Below are 19735 nucleotides of genomic sequence, written 5' to 3' on the forward strand. Positions count from 1 at the left end.
GTCTTAACGATAACCCGATATATACTATATATATATTGTACATTATACGTTATATGTATTATACATATTAAGTAGAACGTATCACTCTGATCAGACAAACTTTGGAATAGACGAAACTCTGGCTTAGTAGATTTAGAGATTAGGTTTGTTTGCATCTTACAAATATTGTTGCGCGTGGAACTTCGACTTGGCCACTTGCGAACTGGTTAGGGCGCCAGCTTCGAATTTATTCGCAAGACAACGAACAAAGTTAAATCTGGTGAACATTGTTCATTTCACTTTTACGACAGACGACAACTTGGCGAATGGGAAACTTGAGATTTGGCAAATTGCTAACGACTAGATTTGATAGTTGATGAAATAGTGCATTGGCAGGTGCCAAATTCCCTGTTCGTTACACGATAAAAGAAGACTGGCAAGCCGGTATACGGTACGCCGAAGATCGTAATGCGACGAGTCTCAGCAAGGTGTTTGTTCTCTTCGGAGCTCGAGACTGGCGAAAATTCCGCGGGTAGACACGCTGCCAGGCGTAAGACGCCAAGTGCAGGATTTGCAAGTTATTTCAAGCACAGAGATGGTGGCAAAAGACGATAATTCAGTATCGGAAAATTAATGGAGATGGAAGCTTATCCCCCTGTCTATCGGACTCTTTCGTCAACCGATTTTTTCAGGTTGCGATTGGCCTAGGTTGGCGTGCACGACATTCGCAAGTGATAAAGTCATAAAGCACGCAGGTCTCGGAAACATGCCAATTTCTAGAAAATATTTCCTGCAACTTTTTAGTCATTTGGGTCGCAGCTGCGGAAGGCAGCTGTTGGCCACTTGACATTTTTCCAAGGAATTTGGCAGACTCGTTGCTTCTATGATCCTAATACTCCACCGGGTGCCATTGAAATTACTGACACAGTTTTCATCGATAATGGTTCACCGACATCTGATGTGACCGACACCAGACTTGGCCGAGACCGGGCTTCATCGATACTGGACTTGATCGACGTATATAATACGATGGTATTAACCGATATCAACAGTGATCGACATCGAGTTCCAGCAATAGTTCGCGGCAAACTCGAGCAAGGCAGAAGTTTGGCTCAGAATATCGTATCAGTCTGCGTTCTAACTTTACTCGCGCGTCCTTGACGCGTGTCATTGTATTAGTCAGCGAAGAAGCGATGTTCACAGGCGATGGCATTTTTATGCTATGATTATCGCTTTCTTGTTAACCCGTTGCCATACTTTTACGAGTCTGAATCGTGATGAGAATTTGAGCCAAAACTGAATATCGCGAGTCAGGCTCGTGGTCTAATTTCATGTCAGACGTGAATATTCCGACAAGTTCCGATATTCTGTCTCCGTCGCTTCGGCTCCTTTCCTGACCATTCGGGCGTAACGTTTGAGCTCGGATTCTTCCGAGTTAACACGTTGAATGCCACGCCAGTTTTACAAGGTTTCACCATGACGCCACGAAGAATTTTTCATTATGCGATACATATAATGTTGAGATATTACCTTAAAGAGATATGTCACTATGCACGTAGAATAATCATTAATGAATTTATCTCACTGAGGTCACCGATAACCCCCATGGTGCTGTAGTGCAATCTCTTTCGATTCACTTGTTTTTTGCGATTATCAATTATCTCATATTGTTTCTTCGCGTTGCTAAATAATTGTTCTATGTTGCTACGTCTCGGGGCTTACCATAAACCATAATCCATCCCTCGGTCATACTTAGGGTTATTGTTCGCTAAGATAAAATCGGGTTTTCCCATGTTCGACAGCCACTGGTGGGGGGTGCACATAATAGATCTATATATTTCAAGCATAAATAAAACTATTTTTATATGTTTTATACTGCATTCATTTCGTCACACCATTGCAGTAACGATGGTAATAATAACAAATTTATAACTATTGACATTTGTTCAAATTATGTATTTCTACTAATTTTGGTCCCCCACAGCCAAGTTGAGTGCCGGTCACCGGTGACCCCCATGGCCAACTTGAGTGCCGGTCACCGGTGACCCCCACGACGCCCCGACCTAGTTTAGTGCCGGTCACCGGTGACCCCCACGGCCAAGTTGAGTGCCGGTCACCGGTGACCCCCATGGCATTCAACCTGTTAAATGGTATGGCAAAAGATTGGTACGATCACACACGTGACAGACGTACGGACAAAGTTGGAACGCACACTGGTGCAATACTTGGGAGCAGTCTCGTACGCTGCTCGAGTTTGCCGCGAACAATTGGTTACACTCTGCGTCGATCGTCGATGTTATCGATCGATACCATCGTCGGTTAAAGCTGCTGTCGTGAACCAGGTCTGATGTCGGTGAATCGCTGTCGGTGAAAACGGCGTGGGTGATTTGAATAGGACCTATCGCTTCGCGGCAAATACATTATCAGTGGAACGTGCAATATGCTACGTCCAAGTGTAAATTATTTGCCATCCAAGTCGGCAATAACTCGAGCAATCGCGGTACTCTAAACCATTAAGAATCGAAATTCCCTTTCATAATGGATCTCGTCGATCTGTCGTCGATAAAGAGGCCGGGTCGCAGCTTCCGCTGAAATTATGAGAGTTATGACGGAATCATCCTTGGCCAGGGAACTTTTTAATTAAACGTTCGCTCTGTGTGTGTGTGTGTGAGAGAGAGAGAGGGAGAAAGAGAAAGGTAGAGAAATAGCCAGCAGAGAAGTTAGAAGAGAAAATTTGCGCTGGCCAATTGCTTGTACAACATGCGACCACTTACTCGTCGCGAAATATTTTGCCCTCGTTCCACCAGTTTTCTTGTGTATTCGCGAATACCATCAACATTTCGAAATTTCCGCAGCCTCCGTCTACAACTTTTTAATCGCCGCTAGAAGCTCCAGTTCCTCGTGAACAGCATGTCCTCGTGATATCACGTTGTACTTTGTTGCTCGAATGTACGTGGACGCTTGGTTACTTTTGACAGAAACGCGTCTCGACGTTACGAATGGAACCAGTCAACATCGTTCATCGTTGTAACATGATCAAATTTGTTTTTAAAGCGTTAGACATTAAGAGAAATTGACATCTCTAAGCGTCAGACACTGTGGAGTACTTTTGTCGTTCCAAACGAATGAAGAGACTGTCGTGGCTCTAGCGACGGTGTGTAAAATTAGCTAGAACTTCGTCGAATTGCTTATTTTAATATATCACCGATAAGATGTTCAATAAACGACTCGTTTCACGCGTATTGTTATTGTAAATCGACTAAGATGTGTTCACCTGCTTATAGATGAGTGGCACCGTGTAACTCGTTTGGAATTTTATTCCCAGCGAATTTTTGTTTCGGAATCCTTGTTTTATTTCTGACAGCAGTCCCTTCGACGGTCATCAACGTATCGAACGGAGAATTTTTTCGAAGCTCGCATTTTCCCTATGTATATTTCTGCAACTGGCTTGTTGGCTGGCTGTTTGCTTTTCAATTCCATCCAGGTTACTCTGAATGTTTATCGACAAGCATTTGTGTACTTTGAAAAAGCTATGTACTGGATATTGTACAATGTTGTAAGTGGTTATGGTGACGAGCGTGTAGGTTGCTGTCCCAGGGGACGTCGAAGTAAAAATTTTGTATTGTTTTGACAGTGACTATATTATAAGAGTTTCGTGTCGCGACATCTTTCTTAAGTGCAGCTTTACCAAAATGTCATAGGATATTTTCTATTTTTAACGAATCTTTGGTGTTCGATGTAAATCGTAAATTTTAAGTCGTGTGAATTTTTTAACCTGTTTATTTGCCATATAAAGTAACAAATAAGAATACTTCTTCGTATCTCTTAACAGCTGTTTTAAATTTTCCATTTTTTTTTTTATTATCACAAACAAACAGCTAATGAATTCTTCCGCTTCTTTAGAATCTACAAAGTTCGATGAAACGGTTAAATTTATAATACAAAGCGTCCACTTAGCGCGTAGAAATACTTCCCGAAATCAAGTTTAGACAGAAACAACGTACAGCCATAGACAAATAAGTATTGTAAATTCTCTGCCTTTAAAATTCTATGAAATTCGCTGGAAAAATGACGAACGCCATCTAAGTTATCGTTATTAGTCATACGCTTTTCCTTGAGTCAATTTTCCAACAGAAGGACGCGCGGTTATAGCGAAATTGATAATACAGAATTTTCTGCTTCTTTCAAGAGCTAAAAAATTCGTTAGAAAAATGAGGAAGACTCGTTTAAGTGAACTGTTGTGCCAGCCACTACACTTTTCCTTAAGTTTCTGACGTAAACCTATTATAAATACTAGGAATTTTCCGCGTGTTGGAAAATGCACGAAGATTGGTTGGAAAAATCCCAGAGACCCGTCCGAGTCGACTTTACTAGGCACAGGTTTTTCTTAAGTCAAATTTCCAGCAAAAGGTCGTACGGTCAGAACGAGACAAGTGAAAGAGATTTTCCGTGTCTCTTAAAATCAACAAGATTCGCTGGAAACATTATGAAGCCCTACTTTAAGTCAACTGTACTGCACGTAAGTGTCTCTTTAGGTCAAGTTTTCAATAAAGAGTGTGACGAACAAAGCCTAGAGGGGAGGAGTCCGAGGTGGAGGGTCTGCTGGTATCGATTTCACGGGCCGATTATGTAGCAGCAGTTGCCGATTTTCCCACGGCTTTGCCTGGAATCGTGTAAGCCAACTGAAGTAATCGTATCGCTACGATAAAAAGCTACGATAAAGGAATTGGCATGAGCCTTTCGTGAGAATCGTTGGAAATCTGTCGTGAACGTTCAGCTCCCCCCACTCCCTCCCCGCTTCCCCCACCCTGTTGTCGCTCAGACGAAATCCGTCGAGATTTTAGTTTCCGCTTTGCTACCTCGCGCGCCTCTTTCTCTCTCTCTCTCTCTCTCTTTCTTCGAGCTTGTAGAACACTTTTTATTCGCGTTTGTGCGCCATGCCAAATTCCAGCCGCCTGTTTATCTCGCCCGTGGAACGTCGTTGGAACCCAGTCACAGGAAATTAACATTCGTTATGATAAAGCAGACATTTTTCTCTTTTTGGCCAGATGCTGCACGAATGATAACGAATTTAAATGAAAAATATTTTTGTTACTCTTCGTTTGTTTTCGATACATTCCTTTTGCCGTTTCTCGATGGTTTGCACACGTTTTGCAGTTTTTATTAAATAAATCGTCGTCCGTTAAAATAAGACAGCTCTTTTGTTCTCTTTCTGGTAGATTGTTGTTGAAAAAGTAATAATAATTTAGATAATATTTTTGGAACAATTAATTGGATGTAAATATTGGGTTGGCAACTAAGTGATTGCGGAATCCTAACCTCAATATTAATTTAAATTTAACTGGAAGATATTCTTTTGTTATTTTTCTTTGTTTGTTTTCTTCTTACTTTTTTTTTTTTTTATTACAGGCTTCGTTATTTTTTAATTCTTTATGCTTTCCCCCCTCGTTGTTACGTTTTAATAAAGAAATTAACATTCGTTGGGATAAGCCAGCTCTTTTGTTCTCCCTTCGGTGAGAAGTTGCTGAAGAAAAGATAACGAATTTAAAGGGACAATATTTTTTAATTGTGAATTCTATTTTCTTTTTAATTATACGTGCTTTGTCATCTTTGTTCGAAGTTTGATGCTCCTTTTTTCATCGTCGTCAACCTTTCATAAATAGATATACTATATTGATATGTCGATAATAACAACAAACAAATTTTTCTCTTTCCTGTTATAACAAAAAGAAAAAGGGACATCGAATTGAAATCTGAACATTTCTTTCCCTGTTCCTATTTTTATTGCCAGTCTTTACGTGTTTTTTAACACATTTTTTTTTTGCCATTTTTACCTGTTCTCTTTCATTATCAGAATTTTTTTCATGACGATATTAAATCGTCGTGCGAATGACAATGATGAGAGAACTCCTCTCGCTGCCAGTGTCGTTGGAAAAGCGATAACATATTTTCCATGGAACAAAATTCAGGTACACGTACCTCCATATTCTCTGAACAATTTTCCTAACATTCTCTAAAATGTTACAAAATATATTGAAAAAAAAAAAAAAGAAAAAAAAAGGAATTTACTATCAAACTATTGAACTCAGTTGCATAAACATGTTATTAAAAGAAAAGCAAAAATTCCCTGTCCATTTTATCTCGTCCATTCGATCGTTTAAAATTACCAATTGTCAAAGAAAGACAGACATTTCTTCTGCATCTTATGTTATCCTATCAATCGGCTGAAATTTTCAACCGCATTCAGCAACGTGGAAAATCCTGTTCGGAATTCGCTTCCGTTGAATTTCGTGGAAATTACAAGGGGATATTACAAGGCAGACACGCCTCCATTTCCCAGGTTTCCATGTGAAAACAATCGAATGCCTCATTAGGACGCACCATCCTCCCCGTTTAATTCCTTGTTCCCAGGCAATTCTCCCCGATTAATGCACCACTTCGACCATTCTCTATTAATGTACCAACCACACAGTCTCATCTACCTAACTGCATTTTCATCAAAAAACCATTATCTTTCGAAAAAAAAAGCAAACGTCGTGAAATTTCCCCGGGCACTTTTCATTTGACAAAGATTGGCAAAGAAAAGAAAAAAAAAAAAAGAAGGAAAGAAAGAAAGAAATGAAAGAAAAAGATGGAGGAAGTAACAGGAAATAAGAGGAAGGAAAGTTCGAACGTTCCAATCAGAGACTTTTAACGAACAGAAAGAAATGTAAACGCGATGTGCCATTTGCAGAGGGAAGTTTGTTTCATGCAAATGTCGTTGGGAAGTGGTGCAACGAAAAGAGAATTTCATTTCACCCTTCTTTAGCTGCTTGTTATCTCCAGCTCTGGGCTAATTTACACTCTGATCGCCATATAATTGCCCAGCTACTCTTAACTTCGTCCTTCCCAATCGGCCTGGATCGCAAGAAGTAGACGAGTCGAGATTTTCGAGTTAAACGGATAAAAGGAATCCTTCTCTTGCGGGTAAAACGGGGCGAGAAATCGGTTGAAGTGCGATTCAAGTGGGGGTGGACGTAGAAGGTGGTTTGAGCAAGTTTAATTAAATTTTGATGGTAGCTGGAACCAGGAAGTTTGTCGTAGCTGGCTGCATCATCACACTCTTTGATATTGTATCATTTTCATTTCATTCATAGCGGTGTGTTCGGTGTAAGAGGCTGACCAGAATTATTTTCGCTTCATTTGAACAAATTACTTTTTACGATTTTGTAAAATTGTACAAATAAATAATAATAATAATAATATAAATCGTTATAAAGGAATTATTGGTTTGGCAATATCGTAATTATCAGTTTGATGCCTTTCTGCCTCGTCGAGTGGCAGTTTGAGGTTAGGTTGGGCTCGGCAACTAAGTTATTACGTATTTGGCATTAGATGGTGATGGCAAAATCCGCAATCACTTAGTTGCCAACCCAATATCATAATTATCAGTTTGATGCCTTTCTGCTTCGTCAAGTAACAGTTTGAGGTTAGGTTGGCCTTGGCAACTAAGTGATTACGGATTTTGTCATTAGATGGTAATGATAAAATCCGTAATCATCATCACATTCTTTGATATTGTATCATTTTCATTTCATTCATAGCGATGTGTTCGGTGCAAGAGGCTGACCAGAATTATTTTCGCTTCATTTTAATAAAGTACTTTCTACGATTTTGTAAAATTGTACAAATAAATAATAATAATAATAATATAAATCGTTATAAAGGAATTATTGGTTTGGCAATATCACAATTATCAGTTTGATGCCCTTCTGCCTCGTCGAGTGACAGTTTGAGGTTAGGTTGACCTTGGCAATTAAGTAATTACGGATTTTGTCATTAGATGGCATTGATAAAACCCGCAATCACTTAATTACCAACCCAATAATAAATGTATAATATTAATAATATAATTGTATATTATAATATAATAATTTATATATATTTATAGAATAAAGTAATTATATATTAATGATACTAGTAATAAAATAATTATGTATTAATCATACTAGTTTCTTCATGCACACACATATATATGATATAAATAAATACTTGTAAATACGTATGTTTGAAAATCATGTTCGAACGCATGATGTGATCCTGTCATGTTGGTCGTTTTCGATTAGCAATATTTTAAGCGCGACAATGAGAACCGTCGTGGCTGTAAATCGGGTTGGTACCAGTCGAGGACACCGTTCGTCTCCCATTTCCATGACAATATAAATCAAAGGTCGGAAGATTTACGAGCAGTACCGTTGCCACGTAAACACCGCTTTTCTTTCCCTCTCTTCTGTGAAAGTCTTTGCTGCAACTTCCGGTCCACAGATGCGAGAAACGTCGTCTCAGCTGTGGTAACGTGGATTATGAAAAATGCGACCGTTAACGCTGCATTAACCGCGCTCCTAACGTCGAACTTCTTAACGTTGAAAATAAACTTTTAGAGGTTGTGTTACTATTTAACAAAAAAAAAAAAAAAAAAAATAGTAGAAAGAAAAAATGGGAAATGAAAATGAATATTATATAATTAATTCGCAATAACACCTGTACAAAAAAAAAGATCAACAGCTAAATCGAGAAAAATTACTAATGCAAGTAGTGCAACTGTTAAATTATCGTATTGAGGAGATACATCGAGGGTAGATAGTTTTTGAGGAAATTGGATGAAAATGAGGCTGAGAAGGAACGTAAACGGCGTCAAATTCCATTGCTCGCATTTCACTTACACGTAAGTGCCAGCAAGACCATTATCAGTGGAAGTTTAACGGTTCGTACACCGATTGGCGGTTTGCCTGGACGGCGCGAATTAACATACTCGATGCTCGGCTCCCTGTAACCCCTGGTTTACCGTATTCACCGCAGTTGCACGATTTTCCTTCGATCCCTCGTTTCGCGGGAATTACGGCCATCGTCCCTGCTCGTCTCTCCCATTTTCCACGCTGTAATTCCGACCGGTAGCGGATACCAAACCAGCCAGCGAACTACCATTTATCAAAAATAAAATAATGAAAAAATTCTACGGGAGGACAGATGAAATAATTTTACCATGAAATTCGTTCCGAGCCCTAAGGAAATTTGAAACTGAAATTGGCAAGTGGGAAATGATGATCCTGTCAAGTTGGTGGAAGTCGTAGGGTTTTTAAAGATATTTTGTCATTAATAAGCTCTGATAGTTTGAGAAAACTTGAGGAATATTTATAATTTATCAGTGAATAATTTAGTATGAATTCTTTAACGTTATTTAACTGATGGATTAATTGGAGTTGTTATTATTAAAGATTGATCTCTTAGCGGAAAATTAATATGAAGGAAAATAATGTTAGGTATGAAAAGATATTTTTTTTCGGTACTCCTATCTGTGTGGCATATTTTATGGTAATACAAAATCATAAATATCGTATTGTATTTGTAGATATTCTTCATTGTAATTTGTAATTTTATTATTACTTAATATATCTGTCATCTTCCACGATACTGTAATATTGAGAGTAATATATGTTTAAAATGTAATATTAAATATATATAGTACAACATAACAGATGAAACAGACTATGCTATAATTAGCATTAAGAAATTGTATTGAAATTTTGGAGCCTGTTACACAACTGAAAAGATGTGCAGAAAAAGGAACTGATCGATTTGGCTATTGAACGAATTTGTATTTTTATTCATTGAAAGAAGAGTTTCAACTGGTAACTTCAAAGACATAAAGTTAATTCGAGCTGTAAGGCCACTAAGTTCCAGCTGATATCCACGCAACTGTCTAAGAAGTAGAATAGGTCAATTATTGAATAGACGAGTAGAATAACTCAGGTGGTTGTCGGTCAAGGGAAATGGTAACGTTAGTGGCCAGACAGGTGACATGGTCGGTTACCAGTAGATAAGGAATATAAGTAAGTCATTGGCTAGTCAGGTGGAAGAGGTCATTGGTTAGTCAGATTAGTGAAATAGGCTGGTTATTAATCAGGCAGGTGAGCAGTATCTGTTACTTGTCGGTCAAGGAGAGTAAGTAAATTATTAGTCAGACAGGTGACGTGACCTCTTAGTAATCAAATTAGAAGAATAAATCAGTCATTGATCAGACGAGGGAATATTTCAGTTACCAGCCACAATATCTGATTCTTGCTAGTATTTGTTATTTTGTGGTCAAGGAGAATGTGTCAATCTTTAATCAGCCGATAGCAATCAATTCTTATGGTTAACCGGACAAGGAGAATAGGTTAGTTACTGGACAGACAAAGGAGATGGGTCAGTTACTAGTGAAACCAGTGGAATAAGTCAGTTACGTATCGGCCATAATAACGAAATTTCGTCGGAAAATAGTTATGAAGACGGTAGTTTAACAAGTTTCTAACAAATATTAATCCGAATAACAGAATGTGTCGTTTCTTCGCAATAAAAGTAGAGTAGATCTATTATTAATCAGCCAAGCTCAATGAAACTGTACAACAAGTAGTACAAACAAACTTTTTATTTAATTTACTAATCAAAAACTAGTTCAGCAACCAACTTTCATTTGAAAAATATTATGAAAGCATTAGTATGGCAAATATAAATTTCCTAATAAATATTAATGTAAATATTAATATTAGAAGGTATCATTTATTCAGGAATAAGTAGAGCAGATCTGCTATTAATCAGCCAAGCCTAATAACACAATATGACAGTAGAAGAAACGATCTTTATGTTTAATTCAACAATAGAGAATTAATATAATAAGGAAATTTTGTTCTAAAGAAATGATTAAAAGGGAGGTACAACGTATAATAGCACTTCATAATAGCGTGAAACGTCCCATGTCCGCTTCTCTCGCCGTATAGCGAAGGCATCGCGTGGCTGGTTATTATTTTTCCGCAGTCTAGCAGAAGGTCCACGGTTTCAAAACGGAAGCATAGTCATGCATCTTCACTGCTGGTATTCACGTTTTTATAATCCTTTGCCTTGCGGCGAATATTTTACTGTCAGACGCTTCGCGAACAATTCCCTTTTGTTATTTTCTTAGTCCAGTGGGAACGTTCCTCGAACACGGTGAATTTAACTTCACTGAACGCAACTGGAGGAACGAAGGATTAGACGCTTTCGTTGAATGAAGCTAAAGAGCAACGGGATGCTTGATTAATTGTTAATTGCAGCCGGACGACCAAGTTGTCTTTCCTGGTGTTTAGCGAATACCCAGATTATGTACATTCGTTCCTTGCTGTTTAACCTTTCCTTCGTTTAATTAAAATTACAGTACGGATTTTTATATAATTAAACAAATAGCGCTGAAGCCTGGTAAATATTCTAATGAGTATCATACCAGTGGTTTACAAAAGAAAATTTATAGAATAACAAATATAAAATAGCAACATAGTAAGGAAAATAAGATAACAATATGATAATTTTATAAATGGTGCAAGATGAATTTGTATTTAAATATAATGAATAAATATGTAGAAATAGATGATAGCTATCGAATGGTATAGTAGTATCTGTATAGTAGAAAAATTAGTAAAATTCACAGTTTGTCAATTTCAAATTTTCTTTTATCGCTTGGACATGTGACAGGTCTTTTTACAGTACGTGCATTCTATGCATTTTGGGAACCTTGAATTGTTTATAAATATTTACAATGCTTACATACATATTAAATATTATTCAAATTCTTTAATTCAGTTTTGACAAAGAAAATATGTCTGAAATATGTAAGATGTCATCTCACTTCATCGATTCTTCGTGATTTCAAATCACGTTCAATGCAGTGAAGTCAGATTAGTGAAATCAGACATATAGTTTTTAGACTAGTGAGATGAGGCAGATAGTGTTCAGACTAGCGAGATCATACGCAGGTAGCTTTCAGACTAGCTAGAACAAACAGATAGTGTCCAGACTAGTGAGATTAGGCAGACAGTTTTCAGACTAGTGAGATCATACGCAGGTAGTTTTCAGACTAGCGAGAACAAACAGATAGTGTCCAGATTAGTGAGATCATACGCAGGTAGTTTTCAGACTAGCTAGAACAAACAGATAGTGTCCAGACTAGTGAGATTAGGCAGATAGTTTTCAGACTAGTGAGATCATACGCAGGTAGTTTTCAGACTAGCGAGAACAAACAGATAGTGTCCAGACTAGTGAGATTAGGCAGATAGTTTTCAGACTAGTGAGATCATACGCAGGTAGTTTTCAGACTAGCGAGAACAAACAGATAGTGTCCAGATTAGTGAGATCATACGCAGGTAGTTTTCAGACTAGCTAGAACAAACAGATAGTGTCCAGACTAGTGAGATTAGGCAGATAGTTTTCAGACTAGTGAGATCATACGCAGGTAGTTTTCAGACTAGCGAGAACAAACAGATAGTGTTGAGACTAGCGTGATCAGGCAGATAGTGTTCAGACTAGCGAGAACAGACGAATGATGTTCGAACTAGTGATATCAGGCAGGTAGTGTTCAGACTAGCAAGATCAGGCAGATAGTGTTAAGATTTTTGATATATAGATATATTGAAATAAAATAAAATACGGTTAGGTTTTGGTTTAGTACATTCAGATGTAAGTTAAATGCAGTCAAAGTTACTTCAAATTAAGTTTATATTAAGTGCAATTAAGTACAATTAAATGAGGTTTTGAGTTAGGCCAACTAAGTATGGTTAATTTTACACAAATTTGGTGGTTTTGCAACAGTTGAAACTTGACTGAAACTAACCTTCAAACAAGAGAAAATGAAGCATGGCTAGTTTCAAGCTGCACTCCAGCTAGACGGACGGAACTAATTTCACCGCTATCATAGAACTGAGAAAGCCGACACGCACAACCAACAAATAACTTTTCAACGTTACTGCGATAATGGAGCTAATAACATACAACACCTAAAACATAACCTAAAATGAACATATTCAAACTCTAGAAAACTGAAGATCAGATATTCCCTTTATTCGGCGCCATTGCATTATTTTCAGTTGCATTATTCCGGGATAATTAGCAGTTTGGAGTCCGAATTTTACGCGTAAGCTTAATTATCTATCCTATTTCCGACTCCCGGTGGAAATCTCTGTGAATCGACTGGATTAATTTCGATAATTGGCTCTGAAGTCGATGCCTTTATGCATAAACGAATCGAAATTTCACGATCATGCAAGAAAATGCCTGACGTGTTGCACGCTAGTGTTGCGTTCAGAATAAACGAACAAATCGAATTTGACTATCGTTTTACAAGCAGACTGGAAAATTCTGCATTCGTTTTATCGTTGGAATCGAGCAAGTCAGAGTTTACAGAGAAAGTCCACAGGTTTGTAATAATTGAATTAATTCGTAACTGGCCTTGAATACATGGAGTCCCGTTTCCATAGATTAGGTTAATTAGGGGAAATTGAGGTTAATTGGAAATCACGCTGAAAGAAGAATCTTTTCACGATTTGCAAACTTCCACACTGGAAGACGATAAAACATTTCCCATGGAAAGGGATTTTTTACCTGTTAAACATTTGCAAAATAAAATTCATTTTCCGCGAAAGGAAACTTTTCAGACGAAACGCTACAGTGTTTTTCTTCGATTATTTGATATTTGCCAATTCCATTAATTAATTAAGTTTACATTGCATGGCTTGTAAGTAAATGCCACGGTCGATACTCAATTGAAAAATTGGTTTGGTTAATTAAAAATTTATTCAAACGGCCAATAAAAAATCTTGAGAAGAACATTTCAAACTGTGGAAAAATGTCAAAGTTCCTCTAACGATATCCAAAGCTTCTTCAAACGACGAGAGAGTAATATTGCCTTGGCAACTAACTGATTGCGGATTTTGTCATAAGGTGGTATTGATAAAATCCGCAATCACTTAGTTGTCAACCCAATACCATCCTTTTTCACTCGTGCCTTATTTATTTGTAAAAAAAAAAAAAAAAAAAACACGGTCCAAAATCAAGACTATCATCCACCTGTTATCATTCTACCTTCTGATGTACTCGTCATCACTAAGCGATTAATGAAGCCGCGATGAGAAATGAAGAATTAAATTCATACAGCAAAGTTTGCTCTGTCAATGGATACTGTCACCATAACTGATAACGCTGTTGCCAAACTCGTGTCTGTTCTGTTACTACTGTAATGAATATTGCTGGTCCCGTTGCATACACTGGTTGTAACTCGCGTCTTGTCATTAGCGATACAGAGCACGTGCTTCACAGAGGCGAAGTAAATTGATCAACGCCCACGTTCCGTGGTCCACGCCGCGCTATAACAGGTATTTTATTTGAACAGGTGCATCGTGTCTGTCACAGCTACGCGACATGAGAGTCAGCCAGGCTTTTTTAACGTGCGTGCATGAACGTTTGCAAAGTATACTTTTATGCGTTTCTGCGATCGTAAAAGTGCACATAAAAGGGTAGTTCAGAGGGAAGGAAATTAACAAGTGAAAGACAGCATTGAGAAATGGAAGAGGGAAATGGAAAAGGCGAGGGAAAGATGGAACAGTCTGAAGGAAAATAAAAGGAAACGAAAGGAAGGGAAATTTAGGGAAGGCGATGGAAAATTAGTAGGCGAGGGAAGGAAAATTGAAAATAAAGGGGAGGGAAATTTAAAGCTAACAGAAGGGAAATCGATCAATGGAAAATTTAAAGTAGAGGAAAGGCAAACAAAGGAAAATTGCGAGTTAGGAAAAGGAAACTAGTGGAAAAATTAAGGAAAAGTAAGGTAGATGAAAGAAAATTAAGGGAAATCCTGGGACAGGGAAACTGAAAGAAAATGAAAAACATAGAAAAATTGAAAGAAAAGAGAAGAAAATAAAGGAAACTTCAAACGAAAAAAAAAGGAAAATAATGGAAAATGAAAAGCTAGCAATTCCTAAAACGTTGTAAATCTTTTTCAAAATAAAATCTACATGGAAGTATTAAAATCCAAGGATCATAGTAAAATCGATAGTTTGTGTTATGGATCAGGCAATTTATTCGTATAATCAGTTCGTGTAATATACTCGACTCACGTTTGCTAATTATACTGTTCAATCAGTCCAATTAATATGTCCAAGCTTGTTCGAGTTATCGTTTTTCTATACTCACTATATATATATAATCCTATTGAGTATAGAAAAACGATAACTGAAACAGAGGATGTGAAAAGATGTCAATTGAATCTTTCTATTTTTCTGACTCATTTTTCCTGATTTTGAAAAATAAGCCTTACTCAAGTCTAGAATATTGTGTTTCAGGCAAGAGGATGCTCACTTTCGGAACAGACGTTAACTATGCTTTATTGCACAATAAAGCGATGCAACGATCAATAGCTTTACGCGTGGCATGCTTCGTCGTTTGACACTGCCGTCCATTATGCCGGTCACAAGCATGAATTTCGATAGGAATAACCTTGTCCTCTCTCCACTATGACTTTCAGTCAATTACCACTACCCTTTGGTTCAACCTGTCATAGCGAATAACCATTGCCACTTTGACTCTATCTACGTCCTATCTACTTAGCAATTTACCTCGCTTCTTATTTTATATTAATACATTTTGTCAATTGTTCTTGAAAGATGGTTATGTGAAAAATGTGTGTAGACAATCGTATGAATAATTTCGTATTTTTCATCTTTTTTCAGAGGGACAAGTGGAATAGACATTGATTTACGCAGACTTGACATAGATCAGTGCCCCCTGCCACCAGGATCCACTCAATTGAACATTTTTGCAGCCAGTGACAAATGCAAGAAACGCACCACCGAGGTTAGTGGATTTATTTATAAAAATTGTTAGCTTGTATCATTCATTATATTATTCATCAGGTATTTAATATTTTATTTGGAATTGAACGAAGCCACGATGATGAAGTTCAGGTCTAATTGCGATTTTTCAATTGCAGTGCATCGCCATCCCAGGACTTGGGTTCCGTCGTGGAAGCTACCGATGCATCTGCAAACGTGGCTTTTATTACCCGGACACCAAGTCCATCAACCGATACTACAATGGCACCGTGATCGAGGAAGAGTACGAGAAATTGATGATGGTAAGTTTTTCAAGCAAAAAGAAGTACTTGAAAATTATATTATTTTTCGCCCTTTATACATTCAGTTGATATGGATTGTTTATGAAATTAAGAAAGCACAGTTTGTGCTTTACACTATATTTCAGATTATTATATTTTAGACTATCTTTAAAGTCTTGACAAATCCTCAACAATTCTTCTCTTAGGCTATTCTTAAGTCTGAAAATATTCCCAACCATTCCCAGAAATTCTTTTCTTAAACTGTTCCTAAAAGTTCAATAAAATGTTAATAAAAAAAGCCTAGAATCGCTTTAAACTATCTTGGAAAAGCTGGAGAAAAAAGAAGAATCCCAAATACCTTGACAAACTATAGCTATTCTTCAATCCACTCTTAAAACCATAATGAATCTCCTTTAAAAACTGCTCTGCTTAAAACTATTTTTAGGAAAGTAAAAGAGATGTTAAGAAATTCTCAGGCTATTTTGGATCATCCAGAGAAACCGCCAAAAACAAACTATTAATAATTTTCTCCAACTACTTTGAATTCTTCTGGACCTGTAACGAGCTGCGAAGGAATCTCAGACAAATTACAAGACAGCTTCTTCACTGATAATTTATCAGTGTCTCGTGGCTTTGACTAAAAATCATGTACAAGGGTAAGCAGCCGATTAGTTCCAGGTCACAGAATATTCTTTCCTGCGAGGATCTTCAAAAGCAGCTCCACTGTAAATCGGCTTGCCGGTTGCTCGAGGGTTCTTAGTCTGGTTAAACACCTCTGAATCCCTCCTTGTGTCTTGTTCCTCTGTTGATCAAAAACTTGGAAAAACTTCAGGATTGTGGTCTCTTGCGCAAAAGATGAAGAGATGGAAAAATTCGAGGGAATAAGATAGCACGTTGCTTTCGGCATCCGGAGTTGCCTCTTTCTTCCAAGACCCAACTTCTCCACCTCTTCAGGTGTCTCTCAATGTTGAGTCAGGAGTTTCGTGGATAGCTCTTGCACAGTTCTGGAGAGGCAGCGAGATCACTGCCAAGGAAAGAGAAACGCTTCAATACCCAATTAGAGCGTAGACACTGCCATTGTTCAAGTGACTCCAGGTCGGTTCATGAGTAACATTTTTCAGTAAATGTTTGCAATAAAACATACAGGCTAGCGAGAAGAAGAAATTCGTAGAGATGGTATTGTTGTAGAATAGACATTTTGTCAAATGGAATTAGCAATTGAACATTTTGACGGTCATCGTGCTGAACCCACGTTGAGATTCTTCCAAGCACATAGAGAGTTATAGTTCGCTAATTATTATTGACTCGATTACTTGACACAAATTACTTCTATAAATCTCTAATGGTAAATTATCAACTGGTAATTTTAATTGCTCTTAAATTTCTTCTAAATATTGGGTTTCGCTTAGTTGCCAATCCAATATATAAGAATCCATGCTCTTCGTCATCTTCTCTTCAGCCAATTTAGAAACTCTCAGATCATATATTAATGTACATCAGATATGAATAAAAATGTTTATCGGTCGTGGAGTTTTAAGGGCTTTAAATCGGGTCTTGCAGAGACTAGCAATTGCTAGTCAAGTTCCCCTAAGTCCACAAAAATGGACCCAACGTTCTAGCAATTCTAACTTATCCGCAGTCTGGTTGCCGCGTTTCTCATTTGTCGCCATCAAATAGATCCCAAGAACTTTATGTCGCCTACGACCAAGACCGGTGATTCCCTTTTGTCCTCAACGAAATACAGAACACGTTGCTGATTCGTCGGTTCCTTTTGAAGTGTTCGACTAATCCCTGGTGAAACGAAAGTGCTGCACACGATCCACGGACCTGACCATTTGAAACAATTCCGGCACCTAGTTCCAACGTGGACGACTATACTATGCCGGTGTTAGGCGAACGTTACAGACCACCGAGTCGCCGAATTAGGCGACTGGAATGGGACAGCTGGTGATTGGTAGACAGACTGGGATCATGAGCCAACCTGCAGCTAATTTATTGCGGTCGTAACTCAAAGCTAACATAGAATAATTTGGTCAGCTGGTTTCATGGTTGGCTTCTTTCAAGGTGGATCGAATTAGGTTGATTGTTAGACGTGTATGGGATTTATAGCTTGGTTTATGGATCCGAAGGGTTTCTGGATTGGCTGAAGGAGATGTAAGAAGGTGGTAAGTGGTAGAACATGAATTTTTATGTATTTAGGAGCAATTGAACAGTGAGACTATCACGATTGGCCATTTCTCATGGAAATTTGGGTGATTTTAGATGTCCCTGGGTCAGACAAGAGAATGCAGACGATGGTGGCTTCGTTTAATTACCAATTTGTGAACCTGCAAGCTCTTTCGTTGATGTTGCATCGCTGGGATACCACGTGTTAGAACACCGGAGTCTCTTTTATTCATTTGCACAGTCCTTTACTGAGGAAACACACTTTTATCTAATTAGATCAACCGAATGGAAATGGACTTTTAGACGTTGATTCGTGCAAGGAATTTGCATACAGACAAAGTAAAATCTCACTGTATATCAAACGCTTCCTTCACACTACGTTGATCCCTTTTAGTCAGCCAGTTGCCATGGAACTTAAAACATCGACATATTGTACCTTCTTAGCTATGTGGTGTTGATTTGTTAGAAGTCGTTTGCAATTGTTGATAAATGACCAGGGATCGTGAGTTTCCATGAAAGGCTGAGCCTTGAGAGGAATTAATGTGCTAAGAGGAAAAGGGCCAAATCTGTTGATTTCACGGTTAGCGTAAAAGGACAACCGTATTTGACACTGAAGGAGAAATCGCTGATTTTAACGAGCTCCACGCAAAGATGAACATAAATGCAGATACCGTGGAAGACAATATGAGAGAATAGTGGGATTTCTACTTGCTTTCGCTTGAGTACCATGAGAAATTATTGTGTAGGACTGCAGATGCTACGTTTATAGTTATTCGCGTTTTAAACAATGAAGCTTCGCGATCTTCTGAAAATGGCTAGGATTTAGGGTATCGGTTGGGAATTTTGCATATTTCGTGTTTCCAGTTCTTGCACGATGAAATGTTTTTGAAGTATCGTTGGCATTACACACAGTATGTTTGTAATATTCTTAGAATAATTGAGTTTTCCAATATTCGTTTCAAGTTTCTTCATTTTTAGTTCAAATTGCATTGTGTTTTTCTCAAATTTCTTGTGTTTCTGAAACGATTAAATTTTGTAATACTAATTCATCAAAAATTCTTCATGTTGTACATTAGATATAGTATAGTGAAATATTCTTGAAAAATTTACTACAAATCATTGTCTGACCAGATTTAAAGGATTGTTTAAAGAAACAGTTCACTCAATTCAGTTAATGTAATTGACACCATGAACGTTAATATTTCTCCACTATCAGCTACATATTTTTGAAAATTACTTTTTAACTAATTCTCTACAAGTTGACAAGCCTGATAACAAAATGCACCGTTTTGCAGTAATTTCAGGCTAATAATAGCAGCCTGGCTATGCGCTATAAAAGCCTCGACGACGCAATTTATTTTTATTTCACATCTTTCTCAACAACTTGAAGAAGAAGAAGAAGAAGAAGAAGGAAAAAACAGAAATTTCAAGGAGAAACCTCGGAACCATTTTTAGTGAAAGATCCATATCGCTGTTTAAATTATACGAAGGCAATCGGTCAGGATGGAGCCCTTGCAACACCGTGAAAGGGGAAATCACGCGAGCTATGAAAATTACTTTATAGCAAACGCGATACAAAACTCGGCCTGGTTCTGTTCGTTCTCATATTTTCCATTAACCTGTCACGTAATCCAGAACTGCACGTCACAGACGACGTGAGCG

The 19735-nt window shown here is 37.8% G+C and overlaps 1 protein-coding gene across 1 annotated transcript in view; it reads left to right on the forward strand.

Annotated features, from left to right (window-relative positions):
* LOC139995213 (metabotropic glycine receptor) overlaps positions 1-19735 on the forward strand; it is a 168289-nt gene that overhangs the window by 70601 nt on the left and 77953 nt on the right. Inside the window, exons 3-4 of the mRNA XM_072018449.1 lie at positions 15525-15648; positions 15785-15928. Coding sequence (XP_071874550.1) covers positions 15525-15648; positions 15785-15928 — 268 coding nt within the window. The remainder of the gene's footprint in view (positions 1-15524; positions 15649-15784; positions 15929-19735) is intronic.

The sequence above is a fragment of the Bombus fervidus genome, chromosome 15 (assembly GCF_041682495.2).
Source record: "Bombus fervidus isolate BK054 chromosome 15, iyBomFerv1, whole genome shotgun sequence".
In the NCBI taxonomy this organism is placed as follows: Eukaryota; Metazoa; Arthropoda; class Insecta; order Hymenoptera; family Apidae; genus Bombus; species Bombus fervidus.